The 26,931-nt window shown below is 41.4% G+C and overlaps 1 protein-coding gene across 5 annotated transcripts in view; it reads right to left on the reverse strand.

Moving 5' to 3' along the window:
• dock3 (dedicator of cytokinesis 3) overlaps window positions 1–26,931 on the reverse strand; it is a 366,678-nt gene that overhangs the window by 269,230 nt on the left and 70,517 nt on the right. For all 5 annotated transcript variants that reach the window (XR_004414644.1, XM_033036842.1, XM_033036845.1 and 2 more), the window contains exon 5: window positions 22,019–22,115. Coding sequence is in view for 4 of the 5 variants with exons in the window: in XM_033036842.1 (XP_032892733.1) it covers window positions 22,019–22,115 (97 nt within the window). In the remaining variant the exon portion in view is untranslated. The remainder of the gene's footprint in view (window positions 1–22,018; window positions 22,116–26,931) is intronic.

Raw genomic sequence — 26,931 nt, forward strand, 5'->3', positions numbered from 1 at the left:
CGTGTCGTTTTGGGTCCTCCATTTTAATTATCTCTCCCAGCAGATATCAATGCCAACTATAGCAATTCTAACAGCATTTAATTTAAGTTACAGATACCGCACAGAAACAGGCTGACCAGCGATCCCCACACAATAACATTATCCTACACACACACACACGGGGCAATTTACAATTATTACCAAGCCAATTAATCTACAAACCTGTATCTCTTTGGAGTGTGGGAGGAACCCGGAACTCCCGGAGGAAACCCACATGGGGAGAATGTAAAAATTCCCTATAGACAGCACCCATAGTCAGGATCAAATCCGGGTCTCTGGCGTTGTAAGGCAGCAACTGTACCTCTGTGCCACTGTGTCGCCTCACCCGGGTCAACTGCTTGGAAGGCAGCTATGCTTACTATTATACCACTACCGCTTACCACTAAACCACCACCACTTACCACTATACCACCACCATTTCTAATAATTTTAATGCAAGCTTCATTTTTAAAAACAATATGCCCAGATATTGGTTTGCCTATTTCAGGAGTGGGAAAAAAAGCCTTTACATCTAATTTAATGTTTACAGCCCTCTCAGTGATTGTAACATTGTTTGTAAGCTGTTACGCAAAAATAAGAGGTGCTGTTTCTCTTTATGTGTGGCATCACTCTGGCATTGATTACTATTAAAACAAAGTACGTGTGTTATAACTCCAGGATAAACACTCAACCAAACTAAAGAGCTAGATAGGGCTCTTAAAGATAGCAGAACAGGGGATATGGGGAGAAGGCAGGAACAAGGGACTGATTGTGGATGATCAGCCATGATCACATTGAATGGTGGTACTGGCTCGAAGGGCCGAATGGCCTACTCCTGCACCTATTGCCTATTGTCTATAACCAAGCCCAAAGCCAAAGTAGTATCTGAAATGCTTATACACACTCATGCTAAGGGCAATAACTAACTCCATATGCAATAGTAAGCTATCTATATGTTAACAAGCACATAAAAACTAATTGTGTAGATGCCAGTATATCATTGAGGTTATCAAGCGGGCACCTCCCTTCACTGGTGTTTCATTGAGTTAGGCCCACAACACCTTGGGAAGGCTCAATAGTTAGTTCTGTTGCCCCAGAACCACCCCCCCCCCCCCCCCAATACCTGCTCTCACCACCTATGCTGCCAGTATCTACCAAATAAAGGAAACGACAGATGATTAATTCACTCAAATAAATGCTAAACACTCATATCCTTTCTCAGACTTATCATAACCCATTATTAAACAATTGTCGCACCACAAATATCAACCTCACATATAAAACTTGGATACACTTACTAGCAATGTTACAAAATTTTCAGATTAACAAAATCAAGTCTGCAATTTATCCCATCAGATAAAGCATAAAAAGAAGTTTAATTTGACACCTAATTCACTTTCATATCTTCCGTATTAAAAAAGTTATGGCCATTTTCATACTCAGAAATTAGCATCTTGTTCCCTATTGCTTTTCCATTGACTTAACACAAAAGCTGTGATCGAGGACAATCAAAAGCCCATAACTTTCTTAAAAATTAAGAGAACTGAAAGACATTTTCAGTTATTATAGATTGAAGCATTCTGAAACAAATAGGAAACAATCTTACTTGGATGACCTGAAATTAAAGCATATAATTAGTTAGTTACCCAATTGTAGCCAATTACACAATTCAATTACTAGATCTAAACATCTATCCATTTCTTAAGAAAAGATCAACATTTTTAAATAGCCTAAGTGTCCAAATAACATACACACAAGAATTTACAATATAACATGATTTTTAAATCTCATTGTCATGGATTTATAGGCCAAATGGAAGGAATTTAGTGTTTAATACCTGCAAATTAATGGCCATTTAAATCATCTTTCGAGAGCATTCGATCCAATTTGTGATCCCAGCTACAAAGACAGATGTGTACAGCAATTCGTTCTTCCCCCGCACAATTAAAGCATGGAATAATCTCCACCCTACTATAGTTACCCAACCAGATGCAACTAAATTTAAAGTAGCTATTTCTTCCCAATAACCCTTTCTGGCTTAAGTCCTCTCTCCACCACCTCCAGTTTAAATTCCATTTGGAATATTTTGGAGGACCAAGAAACCAAGAAACCAAGAAATCTTGCGAGTGGGTTTTTCTGGAACGCGATCATTTGGAACGTTGCGGTTGCAGTGAATTTGAACCCCATATCGGCATGAAAAATACTGCCGGTTCGGATGGGCTCCAAGTCACCTTCTCGCAACTTAAAATTTTGATTAAAGGGATCTTAAGAAGCACTTTTTAATGTAAAAATAAACAGCCTACCTTGCCTTGTCCCCTACGTGAGATCCGTCCCGTTGTCAGCATTCGCGGCTTTAGAAGATGATTTTTAATTTACTATAGCAATTAAATGATCCAACTTAGTTTAAAAATAACTGCAGAGAACGAATGTCGCAACGATTTTTCGTCAGCATCTAAACAGGCTGAACAACATCGATTTCAATAGGTGTTCAAAAGGGAACTGCAGATGCTGGAATATCGAAGGTACACAAAATTGCTGGGGAAACTCAGCGGGTGCAGCAGCATCTATGGAGCGAAGGAAATAGGCGACGTTTCGGGCCGAAACCCTTCTTCAGCCTGGAGAAAACGGCGTTTTAAACCCGTCCCCCTCTCAAAGGCGCCAAAGTCGCGCACACGGGCAGTGACAGAACTGCAGCGCCGCTGAAGGTAAGTTTTGCAACATACCCACACTTACAAGGAATAAACTTACTGCACATTATACATTTCCTTTCTGCCCCCAACTCACCAAATTCACCTACTGCCTTGCTCTGCTGCCTCTGACACCTCCTTTATGACCTGACACAAACTTTGTCTGCAAATTCCTAAAATTCCTAATCTCCAAATAGTGATGTGGTTGATCACACTATGAAACCTCTACAACCCACCTCTACCATACGTACTCTTGCTTTCCATCCTCGCTGCTCAACTTCTGCAACTTCCCCATTGCATTCTCTTCATTGCAAGTAGATCCTTCTCTGGGTAAGAACATCAAACTCAAGCTGTAGATTCAACAATGACATTTTTATTCCTGTACACAAATCCTCTCATTCAAAGACAAATATACAATTTGCCTTGCTAATCCAGGGCTCGAAATTAATGATTGTCCAGTTGCCAATGGCCACCAAAAGTCCCGCCGGGCAACCTAAAAGCTGTGTCATTTTGTCCGGCTTGGCAAGCACCCGGGACATATGCCGTTCAACTCTGAGCGGGCCCCCCTCTTTATCTCTCTTTCTGTCACTTTCCGTTTCCGTCCGCCATCCGTTTCCGGGCCGCTCCTCATCTGCCGGCACGGCCGGCCGCCTTGCACATGCGCACTGCCACAACCTGTACATCCACCCCCTGCACTTGCGCACAACCACGGCCAGCACATCATCGGCCGCCATGCACATGCGCACTGCCATGGCAACTGGTCGGCGCCTGGCACTTTCTCCCTCCCTTTACATTGTGGGAGATCTGGCCGCATTTGCTGTCCGGTCGCCACCTCGCCATGACTGCTGAAAACCAATGCAGAATCACTCCCTGGAGCTGGAGTAACGCCCTAGAGTAACTCTTGCTTCCTGGTTTCCAGGTCCTCCAAAAAACATTCCAAATGGAATTTAAACTGGAGGTGGTGGAGAGTCCACCACCAAATTCTGAACAATAACAGCCTATTGCACTTACTGTTTATTTATTGTGTATATATATATGGTCTATGGTATATAGGCATACTGAACTTTTATCTCCTGTTCTATATTATGTTTACATATTCTGTTGTACTGCAGCACGCAAGAATTTCATTGTTCTATCTGGGACACATGACAATAAAACTCTCTTGACTCTTGACTTGGACTTAAGCAAAAAAGGGTTCTTGGGGAAAAAAGAGCTACCTTAAATTTAGTTGCATCTGGTTGGGTAACTATGGAAGGGTGAAGACTATTCCATGCTTTAATTGTGCGGGGGAACTCCATGGAGCAGCCAGCATCTCTGGATAGAAGAAATTGGGTGGACGTTTTGGGTCGAGACCCTTCTTTAGATTCCCTCTGGTTTAAGTGTTTTTAGTTTAATTTAAAGATACAGAGTGGAAACAGGCCCTTCGGCCCACCGAGTCCACGCCGACCACCGATCACCTGTAGACTTGTTCTATCCCACACATTAGCGATGTTAGTCAAGAGTCAAGAGTGTTTTATTCTCTCACCTCCCAGTAAGAACAATGAAATCCTGACTTGCAGCAGCACAACAGAATATGTAAACATAGTACTCGGTAAACAATGTTATAAACAAGAAAACAAAACAGTGTATATTTATATATGAATATATAACTATATATATATGTGTGTGTGTGTGTGCGTGCGTGCGTGTGTGTGTGTGTGCATAATTTATATGCCCAAACACACACAATTTCCCTCCTGGGATTAATAAAGTTCTATCGTATAGTGTGGTGTGTGTAGGAAGGAACTGCAGATGCTGGTTTAAACTGAAGATAGACACAATAGGCTGGAGTGACTCAACAGGTCAGACAGAATCTCTGGACAATAGGAAAATATTGGGTTGGTTCTGAAAAAGATTCCTGCACACCTTTGGAATGTGGAAGGAAACAAGAGTTCCTGGCAAAAACCCATGCGATCTAAGGGAAAAGGAGCAAACTATACAGACAGCACCCATATTCAGGATCAATTCCGGGTCTCTGGCACTTTTAGGCAGCAACATTATGGCCAATGTACTGTCCCATAGTCTTGAACTGAATTAAAACATACAGTAGCTGTAAAGGGGGACATAGCTTCCATATTTTACAGTGTGAAAGATACATCTTCTAGATGCCCTGGGACGCATCCTCAGTGATGTGACCTGGGGTCATCAGGTGTTTCGGGTCACACAACATCAGACACCCTCGTCCAGGCGACCCAGCCGTCGTTGATCAAGCCCCGACTTGCGTCCCAGCAGCAACCACCCACGGATCAGCCCTCTTAATCCAAAGCAACCTAGTGGCTTTCTCTGCGGCTTTGCTTGCGGATTGAATGGCCCTCTTCTTTGCCATCCCCGTAATTCCCAACTGGTTGAGGACTTTGCAGAATGAGCATCCTGCAAAGCCTCTACAGCCCACCTCTTTGGGCTCATAGTATATCTTCCAGACTCTGTCCTGGCACATCCCCACCAGTTCCTGGTACTTTGCGTGTTTCCTCTCATTAGCCTCTTCAATATGCTCTTCCCAGGGCACTGTCAGCTCCAGAATGATCAGCTGTTTTGTCACTTCGGAGGTGATGATCATGTCTGGCCGAAGTGATGTTGCTGTGATGTGCTGTGGACATTTCAGCTGTTTTCCCAGATCGACGTGCAGCTGCCAGTCAGTGGCTGTGTAGAGGAGGCTTGTCCTTGTTTTTGGTTGTGGTCGGGGCTTCTCTCCAGCTTTGACAAAAGTGATTGATTTATTTGGGGCATGGTGGTGTTTGCTGTTACCGATGGCAGTGGCTATGCTCTCAGCAACCACCTTGAGCACCTGGTCATGCCGTCACCGATAGCGACCTTCCCCAAGAGACTTTGGGCAACTGCTGAGGAGATGTTCTAATGATCCTCTTCCAGAGCAAAGTGGGCAGGAAGGTGTCTCGCTCTTGCCCCAGACGTGGAGGTTTGCTGGCCTTGAAAGGGCATCGTAGACAGCTTGGACAAGGAACTGGACGCGCTGGAAGTCTGCCTGCATGATGTTTGTCCTGGTAATCCTGCGCTGCGGTATGCTCTCCCAGCTTGTCCACGCTCCCTGCTGCCTGAGCCCCACCGTCCTGCTCACACGCTCTTCCTCCACACCTGCTCGGACCTCTTCCTGGATTAGATGATGTCTCTCCTTGCCCCGGGCCTTGCCAACCGGTCTTACGGAAGTATCCCATGCCCGCTCTGCCAGCTGCCATGACTCCCACCAATGCCTTTTGCCTTAGGCGTGACTCTGCCACCACCACTACTTTCTCCGCCCTCCATTTCCTCCCTGTTCTCACCTCAATGCCAGCCGATGACACATTCTGGTCACTGGAGTCCCTGTACTGCAGAGCTTCTCTTGTTCGCGCCACCATAAACTCTTCTGTGAGGCCACTTAATGGGAGCTGCAAGATGTTACTGGTCCCATACAGTGGTTTAATAACACTGACATCTTCAACAGTTTATTAAACAGATTACAGAAGCTTCTTCGAGTATGCAAAGAGGAAGAGGGTACCAAAAGTAAATTTTTGATTGGTATCGAGAGACTGGGTGATGTTGAAGGACTTGGCACTGAACCTCAATGAATATGTTATGGCTTTGTTTCATTGACTCAAAATACCTATAGCATATTATAGTATTTGGTTGCTTGCAAATTTTTCATTTTTGCATTAATTCACCACACCCATTTTTGGTCTTTGATCTTTCTTATCATGTTAGTTTCTTCTATCTATCTGACAACTGGGACTTTTATTCCTGTGCTTAGAAATCCATATCCCAATTTTCTCTGTAGTTATGCCGTAAAGTGACTCTTTTTGTATGATCAATTTTATTGCATTGTCTGATTTGCAGGAAACACACAATGTTTATCTTTGCTAACTATACCTTGCAATCTAAAATAATCCCTAATCTGATTACTGCCTATCCTAACGTGACCCAATTTACCATTATTTTGTTGGCCTATTTTCTATCATCCTCCTCCAGTATGTAAGGCTCGTTGGTTAATAATATTCCAAACCTACCCAATTTTCATATCATTTCCAAAAATTCCTCCATGAGGGAATGTATTACTAAGTATGTATTCCTATATCAGGAAATGTATTAATAAAAACTCAATCTCAGACATCTGGAGTGGTGACACATTTACACAATGTGTAGAGCCACAGTGCTGCCCAAAATGGTGCTAAGTCTTTTATTGCATTTTTAGCTGTAACCACAGTAGCTGTAAATGGGGACATGTAGCTCCCCCACTTTCCCTGGCCCCCACCTTTGCGGGTGGGGGGGGGGGGGTTTGTGGGTGTGTGGGTGTGTGGTCGGTCGATCTAGCTTGCAGTTTCATCGCTGACGGTTGATCCAGCTCGAGGTTTTCCAGGCGATTGCCCTCGAGCTTGAAGGTCGAAGACAGTCGCTGTAAAGTCGGGCCAGTGGGACAGGCCCTTTAGGACCTCCTGGCGGCTCACCTACGGCTCGAGAATTCTCGCTACTCTCCATGGCGGCTTCAAGCTAGTCGCCGTTAATTTTTCAACATGTTGAAAAATTCACGGCGACCATAATGAGGCCGCGACTAGTTCCCAGAATGCGGGAACTGCTCATGACCATGAAGGCGACTCTCCGGCAACCACCTGCGAACATGTGGCGACCATGTGGCGACTGTATAATCTCCTGCAGTCACCTAAAAAGTCGCCTAAGTGGGACAGACCCATTAGGATCTAAAATGTTTGCATCAGAACATCCCTTATTATTCTGTCAAAGAATAGAGATCCAGGCTGTTTAACCTCTCCTAATAAAGAACTATCAGAATTAGGAGAAAATATTTAAGGCAAAGAAACAAGCTCCACTGGACCTTTTCTAATATCCTTATCCCATGAACTAGCCTGGTGAATCTCCTTTGGATTGCCACCAATGCCACTGTCTCTGCACTGGGCTGTTAATTACAGCTCCTTCAATAGTCTTCCTGTATCATTCTATTATCTTGTATTAGCGGATTAGCTATATTATTAAACATAAGTCTGATCATACACTCACTTGGCTTTCAGGACATGCACTTGGGTCATCAATAAGCATCAATCAAGGGTCATAAATACACAATGAAACGGCTGAAACTCACTCATTTCTTAAGGAGGCCTGATTATTCTCTATCTTCCAGCTTCAACATATTGAGCACATCCAAAGCTATTCTGTCCATAATCCCAACTCATAAAATCTGTTGTTACCCAAAAATGCTGGAGAAACTCAGCGGGTGCAGTAGCATCTATGGAGCGAAGGAAATAGGCAACGTTTCTGCATTTTTGTGTACCTTCGATTTTCCAGCATCTGCAGTTCCTTCTTAAACATCATAAAATCTGTTTTCTTGTCATCATTATGCTTTTTGACTTCCAATGATACCTGGTCCGATAAAGTCCATTTAAAAATTCTCAACGTCCTTTTCCGATGCTTCATGGGATCTGTCACGTGGTTGTAGATATTTTGAGATTGCTATATTCTTTCATTTCTAACATCTTCCAAATCATCATCTGACACAGCATTTGAATGCACATCTCTCTGCTTTGTTAGTATAAATCCCTGGATTATAAATTGGTAATTTAACTGCTGTGCATCCCTAAAAGCTCCTTAAGAAGCATATTTTCACTTGTAAAACATTTTGGTATGTTTTACTGTTAAAGACACTACTTGGACGCATTACATTAAATTTATCAAAGTTATGAAGATGAAGGCAAGAGGTATAGAAGTGTGAAAACGCACACCTCCTGATTCAGGGACAGTTTCTTACCAGTTGTTATCAGGCAACTGAACCATCCTACCACGAATAGAGAGCAGTCCTGAACTACTATCTACCTCATTGGTGACCGTTGGACGATCTTTGATCGGACTTTACTGACTTTATCTCGCACATTATTCCCTTATCATTTATCTGTACACTGTGTATGGATCGATTGTAATCATGTATTGTCTTTCTGCTGACTGGTTAGCATGCAACAAAAGGTTTTCACTGCACTTTGGTACACATGATAATAAACTAAAACTGGAACCTTAAATGGCAATGAACCCAGTACTAATCCCTGAGGCACATTACTAGTCACTGTAAAGCAACCTTTCACCATCACCCTCTGCTCCCTTGCATGAAGCCAATTCTGGTACCAGTCGGCTAGTTCTCCCTACATCTCACGCAATCTAATCTTCCAGTGCAGCCTTCCTTGCGGAACCTTATCAATGCCTTGCTGAAATCCATATAGACAATGTCTATAGCTTTGCCTTCAACAACCTTTTTGGTTACTTTTCAAAAAACTCGATCACTTTTGTAGGACACGATCTCCCATGTACAAAACATTGCTGACTATCCTAAATCAGCCTCTGCCTATCCAAATCATATGTATCTTTTCCCTCTAAATCCTCTCCAGTAATTTGCCCATCATAGATGTTAAGCTCACTGCTCTATAGTTCCCTGTTTTTTTTTCTTTGCATCCCTTCTTAAATATAGGCACAATATTAGCCACCCTCCAGTCTTCAAACACCTCACTCATGCCTAATGATGATTCATATTTCTCAGCCAGGGCTCCTGCATTTTCTTCTTTAGCCTCCCACATCATACTGTATATATCTGATCTAGCCCAAGAGACTTATCTACCTTCATAAACCTGAGGACAACAGGCAGCACCTCGACCATAATGCGGACTGTTCTCAAGACATCGCCATTAACTGTCACATGTTCCTCAGTCTTCATGCCCTTCTTCACAGTAAAAACAGAGGAACTATTCATTTAGGACCTTGCCCATCTTCTGCGACTCCACACAAAGGAGATCACTTTGGTGTCAGAGGGGCTCTCTGCAGTTACCCCTTTCCCTTAATGTACATAAAATATCATATGGTTTTCCTTATTATCTGGAGAACTATTATGAGGAGAACTATCTCCTGCCCCCTTTTTGCCCTCCTGATTTTCTTCTTAAGTGTGTTCCTCATAATTTTATATACTCTCCCCGCAATCTATGGTGTTCCATGGAAAACAATCCAAGTTTGTCCAACCTCCCCCTGCTGCCAATACCCCCTAATCCATGCATCATTCTGGTAAATCTCATCTGCACCCTTTCCGAAGTATCTACATCCTTCCTGTAATGGGGCGACCAGAACTGCACACATAATTCCAAATGTGGTCTAATCAATGTTCTATAAAGCTGCATCACGACATCCTGACTCTTATGCCCTGACCAACGAAAGAAAACATACCATATGCCTCCTTTATCATTTGATCTACTTGTGTTGTCCCCCAACACAACCCATTCTCCCAACGCAATATTAGACCACTTAGCTATAGCCCCCACGGGAGGCCTGGTCCCCCAACGCAACCCATTCCCCAACACAATATTGCACCGACTCACCCGTTCCCCCAACGCAACCCTTTCCCCAACGCAATATTGCACCGACTCACCCGTTCCCCCAACACAACCCGTTCCTCCAACGCAATATTCCACCACTCACCCATAGCCCTCCAACTGTGCAGGGGCGGCTCATTTCCCCTTATTCACCCTCCCTCATTTTAAACTTTAAAAAAATTGCAATTGCTAGAGCTGCCAGGACTCAGTGTACTGGGATGGCAACATTAAGCGGGCAGGGCTACAATCCCATTGTGATGTCATAGCTGTAACTGCAAGTGCAGATGGAAGACATTTTTCTCAAAGTATGATTTTTTTAAGTTAAAAATGTGAATAACTTGTAAAATATGATATCAATCTGAACAAAACTTGATAAAAACACAGCACAAGACAATTATGAGTAAGGTGGTCCAAAAATTGTAGCACTATAGTTGCATTAGTTCAGGCCATGACGCACTCACACGCACGCAGACAAGATGAGAGGGGGTGGGGGGGAGTGGATGGTGGGGGGGGGAGGGAGTGGGGGGGCAGGGTGGGTATGGGGGAGGATTTTATAAATGTTATTATATTGAAGGAATCAGTGGGATCAAGTTAAAACGGAATGAATGCAATAAAGTTAATGTTAACTCGACCGTTGGTGGGGGGGGGGGTGAAAAATGGAATAAAACCGCAAGGTGTTTTAAATAGTCTGAACACAATCTCAGTTGTTAATGAACACAGATTAATTTGATCAAAATGGAGTCTTTCATGTGGAATGAAATCACTCAACCATTTGGTGGGAGGGGGGGTGAAAAACGGATTAAAACCGCGAGGTGTTTTAAAACTCAAGGTACCATTGGGGGAGGGGGGGGGGGGTGGTGAAAAAGGTATTTAAAAAAATAAGTTGAGCACAATCTCAGTTGTTAATAAACACAGATTAATTTGATCAAAATGGTCAGTTCTGAACTGGATCTTCACCCGAGTGTCTTGGGAGAGTGTTTGAAGAACGTTGTGGAAGAACGGTTGGAACAATGACCAATGGCGAAGTTGCAGCATGGAAGAGTGACCAATGGCGAAGTTGTTTTTAAAATGCATGTGTTTTAAATCTGGAAAATGCCGTTGGAGCGCTGGAGTGCCTCTCCCTCTCCGAGTGGCCCATCCTGCCTTGCGAGTGCATTGTGACGTCACTCGGATTTTTTTCCCCCAAGGTGGGTGAGTTTGAAGAAATTGGCCTATTTTAAAAATTTCAACGATTAATAACCGGAAATATAGGTGGAAATGTGACGGGAAGATGTTTATCACCACCATGGGAAAAATGTGAGTAGGATGTGTGAAAATGGGAAGGTTGTGGCCTAGTGTTTGGAAGAAGATAGGAATTAAGTAGATTGACACATCATGGGCACAAACAAGACGAAGACTTTAGTTATATAGATAGGGATAGATCTCACAAAAAGCAGGCTGCCTAGCCTGCAGCTGTCTGTTTTTCATTTCTTTTTTCTTATTTTTAGTTAGTTTAGTGTTTTGTTTTTAAGGAGTTCTAGCTTTTTTATGTGTGGGGAGGGGGGGGGGAAGGGGGAAACTAATTTTCAGGGTCCCTACCTGGTCGGAGATGCAGCTTTTCTCCGGGCTGCACTTTCGACCCGTCCTCGCGGCCTACCAGCGGGCCTGGAGCGGTATTTCCTGAGGGGACCGCCCGGAGCATCGGCGGTGGCGGCTGCGGAGCTGCGGGTCCGAGGAGCGAGGGGACCGCCCGGAGCCTCGGCATCGGCGGCATCGGCATCGGCGGCGGCATCGGCGGCGGCACCGGCATCGGCGGCGGCACCGGCATCGGCGGCGGCACCGGCGGCGGCGGCACCGGTGGCGGCGGCGGAGCTGCGGGTGTGAGGACGGCGGTGCATCGCTGGAGCGCCATTGCGGGGCGGGCGTTGCCTTGCCTGAGTCGCCGCGCTGGAACTCCAGTGAGCTGGGACCGGCGCTAAAAACAACGCGGAGTGCGGGCGGCGGCGCTGAACTTTACATCGGGAGCCTGGGATCTCGCGACAAGATCGCCAGTTGAGCTCCATTCGGCGCGGCCTTGTCGGCTCCGGAAGCCACGGTCTCGAGTAGGGAGGCGGCCGTTCCAGGGTTCCCAGGCCGCTGAGAGGACTCTCCCGACGTTGGAGCATCATCGCCCGGCGAGGACGGCCTGGAGCATCGGGCCTCCGTGGAGGCAGCTGTGGAGGCCTCAATGGGCCCGACTATGGGTGAACATTGGGGATGGGACTGGACTCTGTGCCTTCCCCATAATGGGAACCATTGTGGGGGGATGTTTTATGTTAAAGCTATTTATTATTGTTATGTTTGTATTCTTTTTTATGTGCTGCATTGGCAAAAGGAATTTCACTACATCTAGGTGTATGTGACAATAAATCAACCTTTGAACCTTTGAATATTGTCCTTTCAACACAACGGTTGATCTTCTATCAGTAAGTCAGTTCTGAATCCAGACAACCAAGTCACTTTTATTCCTGTACATCTTAAACTTCTAGATCAGCCTATTATGGGAAACTTTATTAAATGCTTTACTAAATTCCATGTAGACAACATCCACCACATTACTTTCATCAGTAACCCTCGTCACCTTCTTAAAAATCTTGATCAAGTTAGCAAGACACGATCTGCGTGCTCAAAGTTTGCTGCCTGTCCCTAATTAACCCATCCTCCTCCTAATGGGAATAAATCCTATCTCGAAGTATCCTCTTCAATAGGTTATTGGTATTAAAACATTGTTCTTTGAAGCCGTACTGAACGCACCAAATCCTTAACATCAGGCATGATCTCCAGTATCCTTCCGATCAACCAAGAACCTCGTGATACAGTAGAATCAACCACCAAAACAATATCACCTGGAACAGAATTTCTTCTAACCCTCGACCATCGTTGTCGCTCTTGGATCAGAGGCAAATATTCTTGTATCCATCTCTTCCAAAAAAGATCTGCCTTATATTGTACTTGTTTCCATCTTCATCTTATATGCAAATCTTCTTTCACAAAGAGTCCAGGTGGTAGTATTGGATTGGTCTTCAACATAAGAATATGATTTGGTGCAAGTGCTTCCAGGCCGTTCGGATCATCAGAACTATTAGTAATAGATCGATCATTTGAAATTGCTTCAACTTCACAGAATAAAGTTTGTAATCCTTCGCCGTCCAGAACTTGTTGCTTAAGAACAGAGTGTCGCACATTTCGAACCATGCAGATCAACCGTTCCCATACACCGCCGTGATGAGAACCCGTTGGAGGATTAAAGTTCCATCTTACAATACAATACAATACAATACCATTTATTTGTCATTTGAACCTCACATGAGGTTCAAACGAAATTTGCTTTGGTTTCTTATCCCTTGTTGAAGCATAGCATTCTGGATCTTTTCCTGATTTAAGCTTTTAAGTGCTTCTTTTAATTCTCTTTCCGCTCCAACAAAATTCGAACCATTATCTGTTCTTAACGATGAAGCTTGACCTCGTCGACAGATAATTCTCCGTAATGCATGAATACAGGAGTCTGTGTCAAGTGCAGATGCAACTTCAAGATGTACTGCTCTACTTGCCATGCAAGTGAAGATTACACCGTACCTTTTTACAAGGCTTCGTCCTCTCTTAACTTCTATAGGACCGAAATAATCCATCCCCACATCTGTAAATGGAGGCTTATTAGGTAGAATCCTCTCCAGAGGTAAGTCTGCCATCTTCTGTTCTACAACTTTTCCATGCTGTCGCCTACACACAACACAACTTTTTATTATCTTTCTTGCAGCGGAGTTAGCCTTAATAATCCAATATTTTTTACGAAGCTGGGACAGCATATAATTTCTCCCTCCATACCCGATCAACTCATGGGTATGTCGTAACAATAATGTTGATATGTGAAAGACCTTCGAGAGAATAATAGGATGTTTAGCCTCTTCAGGCATTGCCAGTCTATTTAGACGACCACCAAGTCTCAGAATTCCTTCCTCCAATACTTGTATAATTCTGTCTCTTTTGACACCATGTACTCCAGCTTCTAACGCAATATTTCTTTGTTGTATTCCTATCTTTGACAGAAAGAGATAATTGCATTTTCCGCTTTGAGGAGATCATCGAGATGTAAACCCCGGACGTCGTATAATGTCCTAAAAAATTGCATCTTCTTTTCAACCTTTTCCTTCAGTATTTCAGGATCTTCTTCAAAGATACCTTCAGCAATTCTCTTTCCTTTTCCGAGCAAATAGCAATAACCTTGTTTTTGCTTTAAGAAACCAAGCCACCACATTCATAAGCTTCTTCCATGATGTAAAATGGATAATTAAATCATTTATTGTGTTTGATGAATCTAACAATAACGTTCACTGTGATGTTTTGTTTAATTCCCGGATCATTAGCAGAGATTTCAAATCCCAGCTCAAGCTTTGGCCATTCTCTGTCTGGCCTACAGAGAAACTCTGGACCATTGATCCATCTCTTGTTTCTTAAGAAGCGATCTGCTGTTAATCCTCCAGAAGCTTCATCCGCAGGATTTTCCTTTACGTTAACATATTTCCATTGTGAAACATTAGTAGCTCCCAATACAAAAGAGATTCTGTTTGCTACAAATGTAAAAAAAACGTTTGTTCCCATTGTTGAGGTATTTAAGCACCGTAGTACTATCAGTCCAGAAGATAGATTCTTCCAGTTGAAGCTTAGTTCATTTTGCAGCAATATGTCAACTTTAACAGCTAAGACTGCGGCTGTAAGTTCCATTCTGGGAATTGTCATTTGCCTCAATGGTGCCACTCTGGCTTTTCTCATTAAAATTGCAACATGTACTTTGTTGTCATTTTCCAGTCTTAGATATGAAACAGTACTGTAGCCACTTTCACTGGCATCTGAGAAATGATGCAGCTGTGTACTTCTGATCTTACCAAAGCTTATAGGCTTCATGCATCGGTCCACTTTGAATTCTGTGATCTTGTTGAGATCTGCTAACCATTCAGTCCATCGGTGAGAGAAAGTTTGCGTTATACTCTCATCCCATCCAAGTTTTTCCTTACAAAGATCCTGCAAAATCAATTTGGCTGGCAGTGTAACTGGTGCAAGAAATCCCAAAGGGTCGTAAACAGAACCAATCATGGTCGCTCTTGAATCGAGATTCTGAACTAGAACACATCTGTTTCAACACACCAGTGCAGTCCCAATGCTTTTTCCATTGGCAAATTGTCTTTGTCCAAATCCAACTCCCTGGTCTCCTTGGCTCTATCATCTGGTGGAATGCTTTCCAATACAACACAGCTGTTGCTGATCCATTTGGAAAGCGTGAATCCTCCCTTATTGCAGAGGGAAGTCAGATGTTTTACGATTTGAATTGCTTCCTGCTCTGTAGACATGGATTTTAAGCAATCATCCACATAGAAATTATTCTTCACAGTGGTTATGACTTCCTCTGGAAAGTGAGCTTTATTATTCTCTGCAGTCTTCTTTAATGCAAAGTTCGCACAACTTGGTGATGACACTGCTCCAAAGAGATGTACCTTCATCTGGTATTCAATGAGATCTTGTTGTGTCGCACCTTCGGGCCACCATAAGAATTGCAAGTAGTCAATGTGTTTTTCTGATACTTTGACGATGAAACATCGCTTTACTATTAGCCATCAAAGCAATTGGTTCTTGTCAGAATTTAATAAGAACTCCAATGAGTGAGTTAGTAAGGTCTGGACCTTGCAGAAGTTGACAGTTAAGTGATGTTCCTACGAAGACTGCAGCACAGTCAAAGACCACCCTCAAGGTCCTTTTCGTCAAGTGATATACCCCATGGTGCGGAATGTATAAAAGCTCTCCATCACTTTGTTTTAGTTGGTTTGTTGGTACCATTTTGGCATAATCATTGTCAATCATAACCTTTAGGAAAGATGTATATTCCTCATGAAATTTCGTATTCTTGCCAAACTTGCGTTTCAGATTCTGGGTGCGTTGCTCTGCCATACGACAATTATTCGGCAAACTAACACTTGCTTGTTCGAAAGGTAATTCCAGACAATAGTGTCCGTCTATCATTTATACTGAGTAGTTCAAAATATCCAAGAACTTTAACTCTTCCCTGGACATTTCTTCAGATTCCTTACTGGTACTTTCGTTGAAGTCATGATTGTATTGCTTGAACAATAGCTTTTCTAATTTACCAGTAGATATTTGATTAACAGCAGCAGCAGGGTAGTTCTTCTGGTTCCTGCTTTTGTTTTTCCTTCTCAAGGAGTCACAGATAACCCATCCTAGTAGGGTTTTCACAGCAAACGGTCCATCCCCCTGGCTCCTCGCAGTGTGTATCGGTTCCAATGCCTTCAAAGCATTCGTTCCGATAAGTAGGGTCGATACCAGAATTTATTTTAGGTTTTCTTGACATCCTTCAAGTAAGGCCATTGTTTCAAGTCCTCATGTTTGGGTATATTTTGATGACAAACGGGCATGGTCTCATGTGTAAACACCTCAGATATTGGTATTAAATTGTCTTCATCCAGACTAGATATTTCCATACTTGTAATGTAATGACTATCGCAGGATTTCTCCTCATTCATGGTACGCAATAGAATCTTAGCCTTTTCTCCTGTGATGTCCAGTCTTCTCATCAAGCTTTCTGTACAAAAGGTAGCCGAACTTCCATGATCCAAATATGCATATGTTTGCAGCACTGTATTCCCCTTGCTATTCCTTCCCTGTACTGGTAAGATACAGAAGATACAGGTTTCTACCCCAGCCCCAATATGGGCAATTATCTGGGTGAGGTGACAGCATCATTAGTAGCTGGCTTCTCCTTCTGTTCTATTTGCTCCAGCTTCTTCTGCTCAGTGTGAAGTGCTTCAGGATGATCTTGCTTGCACTTATCACATGTTAAGTCGTCAAGTTTATTTGTCACATACACATACGAGACGTGCAGTGAAATGAAAAGTGGCAATGCTTGGATTGTGCAAAAAAACAAACAAACTACAAACAGAATGGAACAGAATAGGACTATTATAGGACTCTTTCAGTCTTTAACCATGTGTCCTTTCTTCAAACATCAAAAACAGATTCCCTTCTCCTTTAAGAACTTCATCTTTTCTTTATATTCCTTCTTCTTGAATTTCAGACAACCCGTTACATGACAAGCAGAACCATCTTGGCTTAACAGTAGATGTATCTCCTTCCTTTTCGCCTTTCGTTTCTGCAGGTATTACAGCGGTAGCAAAACTACTTCCCTTAAGTCCTGATCTTCCTTTTGTTTTAGTGAAGGTAGAACCTTTGACAGTTGCAATTGGTTCAGGATCTTGAATACTCCCATAGCGTAAATTTGACATTAACCGTACTTCCTTTTCTATGAAGGTCACCAGATCAGGAAGTATGGCCTCTTTATTCTAATTTTCCTCTATCTAACCAGCTTTACACCTCCACTTTTCTCGAAGTCTATAGGGCAGTTTTAGAGTGATTGTTTTCATATTGCTAACAACATTCATTTCTTGCATGTGGCTGAGATGTTTCATCGAGCTACAACAACTTCTAAGAAATATCGCGAACTCCCACAATGCTTTTGCGTCTTCTGGCTTGATAGCTGTCTAAGCATAGGCCTTCTTCATGTATGCATTGGCGATCTGGTGCTCGTTACCAAACTGTTCTCTAAGCAATTTTGTTGTTCGATAGCCCTCACCGTCAGGCAACTTCCAACAACTTCCAACAAGCTCCTTTGGATATCCGCTTGTGTAATACTCCAGAAATTGTAAACGATCTTCATCTCAGGTCTCGTACCAGTAGGATGAGGAACAGCTTCTACAATCATACCGTCGCATTGCTGAACTCGGAGTCCCGCCGATAGATTCCTCCGGTCCCTCCGTCCCCATTGTTTAATTATTCTGTATTTTTTATTATTCTGTATCCTCTTTTTTTTTTTTTTTTTTTTTAATTTCTATATTGCACTACTACGGACTGACGCAAAACTGCATTTCTTTGTACCCATACTCAGTATTTGTGCAATGACATTAAAGTTGAATTGAATTGAATTGAATCATCAGTAGTTTTCCTCTCCACTCCTCTCTCAAACTGGTCTATGAAAGTCTCATATTGTAAGGGATCACCATCGTACTTAACAATTTCCATTTGAGGTAAAGTGGAAGAGATATGTTGAGCTAGAGACTCACTAATTCTCATTTGATTCCACATCAAATCACAGACTTCTTCTCTAAATCCCTCCTTGGACTCAGAGGAACGGTAAACAGGCCTCTGAAAAGAGTGCTGGTCTGGATAAGTTTTGTCACGAGTCTTATGGCTAGTTGTTTATCCCCGACTAGGCCCCTTCGTATCATAAACAGGCATCGGCCAATCTTGGCTTGCCTGTGTATTAGGCCTCTGAAAAGCATACTGAATTGGTGGTTTGTTACGAGTCTCATCAGGAGGCCCATAAATGTGTTGCTTCGGTCTAACATCCTGTTGTTGAGGTAAAGCTTTGTCGGCCCGCCACTATACCAGTGGGTGTTCAAAGCTACGAGATCTGGTGGTCCCCAGTTGTGGATTTAGTCAAGCTGCTGTTTCCCTTTGAGCAGTTCTTTTTCTCAAATAAGAGCTCATCCCATCAGATACTTTAGAGCCCCCTCTTGAACCTTGGCCCTCCAGTATCTCAAGCTTCTTCCAACTTCGTATCCAGTTCCAACCGTTCCTTCTCTCTCTTTAACTGCCTTTCTTTGTTCCTCAACCTCTCTCCTCGTCTGTTCCGCACGTGCCTCAGCCTCTCTCCTCGTCTGTACCACACGTGCCTCAGCCTCTCCTTTCGTCTGTTCCAAATGTTCTTCCTGTGCTTCAATCTCATGCAAGGCGGCAACTCGTAGCGAAAGAGCAGCATAATTGCTTCAGCTTCCATACGAGCAGAGGCTCTTGATATTTCACTGGCTTCTGAACTAGACTTATGTCTTGATCTTCGTGTTGAAACGTTTGAGATACTATCTTGTGGCATTACTTCATGTTCCATTTCAGCACCTTGTTGCATCTCACTTCCTGCTGCAGCACACGCCATCCTTTGATCAACTTCAGCTAACCATTTCTCCACATTGCCAATGACGCCGTTAAGATATTCAATCGTTTCTTGAAACCACTGATTACGCTCTTTGGTTTCCTCATCAGGCAGTGATTGGCTCAGTAATAAGTCTTGGTTTTGTGCAAACTCAAGGCGGAGGTTGACTAGTCGTCCATGATTAGATTTGACTTTTTCAGCATTCTCTTCAAGGTGCATGAGTTCATCCAGGATCTCTATTAAATCGATAACCCACTTCCATAGCTTATATAACCATATAACCATATAACAATTACAGCACGGAAACAGGCCATCTCGGCCCTACAAGTCCGTGCCGAACACTTATTTTCCCCTAGTCCCATCTACCTGCACTCAGACCATAACCCTCCATTCCTTTCCCATCCATATACCTATCCAATTTATTTTTAAATGATAAAATCGAACCTGCCTCCACCACTTCCACTGGAAGTTAATTCCACACAGCTACCACTCTCTGAGTAAAGAAGTTCCCCCTCATGTTACCCCTAAACTTCTGTCCCTTAATTCTGAAGTCATGTCCTCTTGTTTGAATCTTCCCTACTCTCAATGGGAAAAGCTTGTCCACGTCAACTCTGTCTATCCCTCTCATCATTTTAAAGACCTCTATCAAGTCCCCCCTTAACCTTCTGCGCTCCAAAGAATAAAGACCTAACTTATTCAACCTTTCTCTGTAACTTAGTTGCTGAAACCCAGGCAACATTCTAGTAAATCTCCTCTGTACTCTCTCTATTTTGTTGACATCCTTCCTATAATTGGGCGACTAAAATTGTACACCATACGCCAGAATTGGTCTCACCAATGCCTTGTACAATTTTAACATTACATCCCAATTTCTATACTCAATGCTCTGATTTATAAAGGCTAGCATACCAAAAGCTTTCTTTACCACCCTATCTACATGAGATTCCACCTTCAGGGAACTATGCAGTTATTCCTAGATCCCTCTGTTCAACTGCTTGTTTCTCTCCTTCTGGCATTTCTCCAGAATGCAACTTGGCCACTTGTTAATCTTCTGTTTCGCTCCCTATATTCAATTCACACAACCTCATCCCATTTTCTTTCTTTGTCAGGAATATTCTGCTTGGAACTTTTCACTTCACAGGAAATATCTTCTCTATCAACTCCACTAAATGGCTTAAATCACCTCAACAAGGCACCTCAAAATAGCACACATAACATAGAACAGGAGTATGCCCGTTGCCACGCTATGTCTCTGCTAATCGTAATGCCAAATAAAATTAATCCAAATCTGCCTGCACATCAATGTTTAATTGTCATATATACCACCAATGGAACATTGAATATCTCACTAGCAGTAGAGTAACAGTCATGTAAACACAATATACATAGAAATATATAAACAAAAATTCAATAAATTAATTAGGGCAGTACAGTGCAGTAATTGATTTATAAGGATTTGTGGGAGAATGCTCGTGTCTGTGGATCGCTGGTCGGCGCGGACCCGATGGGCCAAAGAGCCTGTTTCCGAGCTGTATCTCTAAACTAAACATCGCAATGCTAGTACAAAAATATACATAGTCTTTAGTGCAACCAAACGACAGTCCATAAAAGTTCATAGTTGAGGTTAGTGTTGTTTATTGCTCTAGAGCCTGATGGTTTTTGGGAAGAGCTATTTTTGAACCTGGTAGTCAAGTTTTCAGACTCTTATACCATCTTCCCATTGGTTGGAGTGAAGTGAGAGTGTGGTCAATGGTACGGATCTTTAATGATACTGGCTGTCTTTTTGAAGCAATGTTTCCAATAGATTCCTTCGTGGATCCTCAACTTTCACCTTCTGAAGTCAACAATCAGCTCCTTGGTCTTGCTGATGTTGAGAGCAGGGTTGTTGTTCTGCACCATTCAGTCAAATTTTCAATCTCTCTCCTATACTCTGACCCATCATTACCCAATATTTGTCCATCAACGGTGATATGGATGAGGGATTTAAAGACGTTGTTGGAAAATTCTTTTTTTCAACCAGATCCTCATCAACAGAACACTCTCGGTATGTTTTGACAATAATGCCAGATGTTTCAAAATAAGAGACTTGATTTCAGAATTTGATAAGTTTCCCTTCTATGTAGAACGTTGGTAGTCAAACCATGCCTAAAGCCTATTTGAACTAAGAAGTAAGATAAAACATATAATTGAATGTTGAAAACTGACCATGGATGTTAAAATGGAATCAGACTAAGAATAACTTCCCAATTAGGAAGTTTTGCTAAAGGAGTGGTCAAAGAGTATACTTATTAAACAGTCAAAAGTTCAGAATTGCCATATCACATGATGAAATTAATTTTAATGGACTATAGCTCTGCAAAATGTAAACATATTATAATGCTGAAACTTTCCACAAGAAGAATTTTAAGTTGAATATTAAATACTTTTCCCAAGAAGCTAGTGGGTGAAATGGAACCAGTACTTTTTATGTTGCTATCAATGGAGCTGTTCCAGTTGGCTCGAATGAAATTGTCTGGGGAGCAAGACTAAGTGGCCGACTCACCCTCCTCGCCCAAAATGAATGAACCTTTCTAAGTAGACAGAACAACACATTTCACTTAAGAATTTTATATTTTTTTCTACGTAAGCATTAAAACATTAATGCTGTGTAATTTCATCTACATTTGCCTTTATATCATATAGCAAATATGGGCTACTCACTTCAGAAAACCTTCTTCAATTCCCTTATTTAAGCAAAGCTTTTAAGTATTTAACAGCACCAACAAAAATATCTTTACGATTTCAGGACTTGTCCAATGCTACAGTATATTATACCTGGTAGCCTAAACACTAAATCAAATGTTCCCTCAACAATAACACTCAAACAAAGTTTAAGCTGCAATTACTCCATCTAAAATTCATCATCAATTAGAAATTTATGTGCTTACCACATACAGTTGCTTCCAGAGCAGCACCCAATCTTGCAATGTGGCAGTAATCTCAGTAACAATACAATCTTCCACGGGAACGACTGTCTCAAACTGGCTGCAAAATAATATACAAAAGAATGGGTTAATAGCTCATCAGCTTTTACAACAAAATTTATATTTATCGCAAATCTATCTATCCAACTGAGCAAGCAGGGCTATGACAGATGTAATTATTTTCTACTTTGACCTGCCAGATTCACAACTTGTACAGATTAATGAGTATTCTGCAAAGCAGACATATTCACCATAACAGATATGGTAAGCTCAATTCATTTTTCGAAATCAAGCTCCTAAGCACACTTATTGCCTTGTACCAATGAGTTTGCAGTTCAGAAGATCAATGGAGGAATGATTTAAACTAATTGGATAAGGTGAGAAGAAAACACCAAATATGATGCAAAGGAAAAAATAACTGAAATCAAAGGGGTAATCTAAGGAATGCATCCCACAGAGATATAAGAAAGAGGATAGATTGAAAAGTACAGAAAAGTAGTGGAAAACTCCTGTTGAATAATGGATTGTGTTACAATCTTTGTATGAATGTGCAAAGCATCAGTAATATCATGAAATTACAGGTATTAATTTAAACAGAGGGAGGTGATGGCATAGTTATGACAAAACAATTTTTGATTTAGTTTGGAAGAAAGTGGTCACTAAACATTATTGTTGTCAGAACACACAGAGGAAAAAAGAGCTTGCATTATAAACTGTGACCATTATAGTGGTGCTCACATGAGATCTGCTTAGGTTAAGTTCAGAAATAACAAAATAAGAATCCACTACTTTAATGGGAGTTTAAAGGATAGTCTTCAAAGAGGCAAACTTGGATATTTTCTTTATCGAGTTAGATGTCAAATTGTACAGTATTAACAAAATGAACATTAATGAACTTCAACATTTTAAATATTTTTAAAACATTCTCAATTTCTTATGAAGAATTCTCTGCTGAATATGCAAAACATTTCCCAAAAGAAACAAGGTAAAAGAAAATGAGTCAATTTTTGATACTGCAACAGCCTCCTTGTGGAAGATTGCAGAGTGAAACTGTGAACATATATACATTTAACCACGTATAAAAAGACTCATCCCTCAGCTTCTGCCTTTTCAAAACCAGATTAAGAATAAGGATTAAGTGAAGTATATATTGCACAGCTAAAATAATATTAAAATGAAGACCCTGAATAACTAATGACAAATAATGAAATGTTTTTATTAAACTTTACTGGTGGAAGACTTTCTACAAGTGTTATGACATTCATCATAAGCCATAAAGACAAAATTGAAGAATATGTAATACTTCAAGAAGTATTTCAAAGTTCATAAATTAAGATTCAATACCATACATTATGTTGATGTTTGCAGGTTAGTGATGATGGAGCGATAGAGATGCAGTAATAGAGCAAAGTAGGTTTACAAAAGTTAAAATGAGTTAGTTAATTTGTATTGATTGTGCTACATATTGTTGAGCAAGTAATATGATGCAGCTTACTGGTCTTTGATTGGTCATATGCATTTTCAACATGTGCCTGAATTAGTTAAATATGTAAACCCATTTAAATTGCATAAAATATACAGTAGCTTCTGTTTACAATAGCCACTTTTCAATAGCTAAACCAACAAACTAATTACCATGGTTTTTCTCTTTGAATAGAAGCTCCTGTTTTGTGATGCAATTACATTTAACAGTAATATAAGATTCAACAGAATGTCTGAATATAAAGCGTTGCCAAGGCAAATGGGGATCTAAATGACTTGCATTCCTCACGTTTAGCTTACACTTGGAAACACTTTTTGACACATACCCCACAGTGACCTGGAAGAAAGCAAGAGAAGAAACCACTGTACGTCTAATTTCTGACCAAACACTGAAGCCACCTAATTTTTAGCATCCAAAATATATGGAGGGCTTCCAGTTGGAGCTATAATGACACAAATATCTTATAAGGTTTTTCATATGATGCATATATTACAATGCACCACATGCCAATAATAAGGTGAACCCAGTCTCTTCACAGCAATATACTAGTTAGATAACTTAGAAGTAGATTTGCAATTGTCACTCTAAACCTGTCAAATGAAAGAAATACCAGTTCTACTATAATGCGATAGTTGGCTGGTAGAACTGCTGCCAGAGACCCAGGTTTGATCTTGACCTCAGGTGCTGTCTGTGCGAAGTTTGCACGTTCACCCTGTGACTATGTGGGGTGCTCCACTTTCCTCCCACATCCCAAAGACGTGAGAGTTTCTAGGTTAATTGGCCTCTGTAAATTGACCCTAGTGCGTAGGGAGCAGATGTGAAGGTGGGATGATATAAAACTGCTGTGAACTGGTTGGCCTGGACTCAGTTTGCCAAAGTGCCTATTTCTATACTGTTTCTCAAAATTAAAGTTTTTGTGTATTTTGAAAATGAGGAAATCAGAATATCAAGATTTGGTGTCCAAAGGTCTGCCCCACCAATTTACTGAATAGAATGAGAACTCAGTCATCGTTTCCAAGCAATATCAATTCTAAACTAATAGCATTGCAATTACAACATAATGACAGTCACTGGTGTATTGTAAACAAATTAATAAATTGCTGATTAGGTTGGGAAATCTAAAAACAATGATTCTTTGACTGGAACATAGTAAAGCAATGTAAATTGCGAATACATTATTTTACCTTGATAGTAGGATGGCTTCAGTACATTCCTTTATATAAACATAATTTTTAAAACAATCTTCTGATAAAATTTGAATTTCCCCAATGTAGAGGAACCACTTGACAAGGCACAACTCAATATAGTATGGAGATTTTGCCATTTTAAGTAGAGTGATTCAGCGGTTCCATTCTCTTGTGAGAGTGCTGCAGGAAGGTCCAAGGAATATATATCCAAATCAAATTACAGATTCTCTATTTTTTGGCTATGATATGCAATGACATCTCACGAGACTATATTGAAGTTACTCATCAGCACTTCACTGAAGGATCATTTACCTCATTCAATTTTATCATGACGATAAATTACTCAGTAAAAGTAAGAGCAGGATTATGTTTTAACCCTAATCTCAAATCTCCAGCAATTATTCAAGGTGCATGATTGAGTTCAAAAGTAACTCCATCAAGTGTAGAATAGATCTCTTGATACACCAGAAATAGACCCCTGGTCTAAAGAACAGGTTTTAGAGATGAGAAACAAAAAATAAGAAACAAAAATATTTTTTCTCCCTAAAACACATTTGGAATTGAGGGGTTATAATAACTGGAAATAAATAAAAAGGAAAAATAATTTAAAAAAACATTAAGCCTAAAATTGAGAATTTGAAAAAGACTAGTTAATTGTACTACAGAATCTCATTAAGACAAGGGTGCATTGTACCACCATATCCTGCCTGATTTTGTATTTCTCCAGTTTTCCACCATCACTTACAGGCTATAGCAACACCTTTTCCTTCCCAGGCTATACATATTTCAAAGTACAAAATGGAATCTGCAAATACCCCAATTATAAGGGATAAAGAATTTAAGAAACTCTAGTGATTAAAGGCTGACCAGACACCAGAATTTGATGGACTGCATGCTATGGTTTAAAAGGAAGTGGCTGCAGAGATAGTGGACCCATTAGTTGGAATTTTTCATAACTGACTAAATTCCAAGAGAGTAACAGAAAATTTGAAAACAATGTGACTCCCTTGTTCAAAAAAATTGGGAAAAGCAGAAAATAGACAACTGTAGGCCAGTTCGTTTAACAGTTATTATTGGAACGATCCTGGTCAATAATTACAGCGGAAACAGCTAATCAGTTAGGAAAGCTGAGTGCATGTAAACCTAGTCAACTTGGCTTTATGAAAGGTTAATCACGTTGAACAAATTTACTTGAATTATTTGAGGATATTTAGTTCAGTTAGGTCTATTATTGTCATGTGTATCAAGATACAGTAAAAAGCTTTTGTTTGCGTGCAATCCAGTCAAAGAAAAGACTATATTCAGTTACAACCAAGCTGTCCACAGTGCACAGATAAAAGATAAAGGGGGCAATATTTAGTGCAACATAAAGTCTGATTAAAGATAGTTCAAAGCTCTCCAGTGAGCTTGGGCGGTCAGGACAGTTTAGTTGCCTGAATACAGCTTGGAGAAAACTGTCCCTAAATCTGGAGGTACGTATTCTCAAACTTCTGTACCTCTTGCCTGATGGGAGAGGAGAGAAGAGAGAGTGACTGGGTGAGACTGGGTGAGATTATGCTGGCAGCCTTGCTGAGGCAGCAAGAAATGTAGATGGAGTCAATGGAACGGAGGTTGGTTTGCCTGATGGTCTGGGCTAAATGCACAGTGTTTTGCAATATCTTGCAGTCTTGGATGAAGCTGTTCCCAAACCAAGCTGTGATCCATCCCGATAAAATGCTTTCTATGGCACATCTGAAGAAATTGGTGCGGATTGTTGGAGAAATGCTAAACTTCCTAAGCCTTGTAAACAAGGCATTGGTTGCATTCTTAGCTTTGATGTGGCTGGTCCAGAATAACTATTGGTGATATTTATTTCTAGGAACTTGGAGCACCCGGAGAAAACCCATCTGGCGCTGTGAGGCATCAACTCTACCGCTACTGTGCCATAACTGTGTGTACCGCTTCATTTCCTGGTTGTTTACAATCTCCTTTGTCTTGCTGACATTGAGACAGAGGTGGTTGTCTTGGCAGTTGCAAAGTTCTCAATCACCTTTCTGTACACCGCCTCATCATTAATTAATATCCAGCCCACTACGATGGTATCGTCTGTAAAGTTGTAGATCGAGTTGGATTGGTATTTGGCTGCATAGTTGGGAATGTACAAGGAGTATGGTAGGAGGCTGAGAATTGCGGGGCACCAGTGTTGAGAATTATCGCCGAGGATGATT

Source organism: Amblyraja radiata, chromosome 18 (assembly GCF_010909765.2).
Source record: "Amblyraja radiata isolate CabotCenter1 chromosome 18, sAmbRad1.1.pri, whole genome shotgun sequence".
Classification (NCBI taxonomy): domain Eukaryota; kingdom Metazoa; phylum Chordata; class Chondrichthyes; order Rajiformes; family Rajidae; genus Amblyraja; species Amblyraja radiata.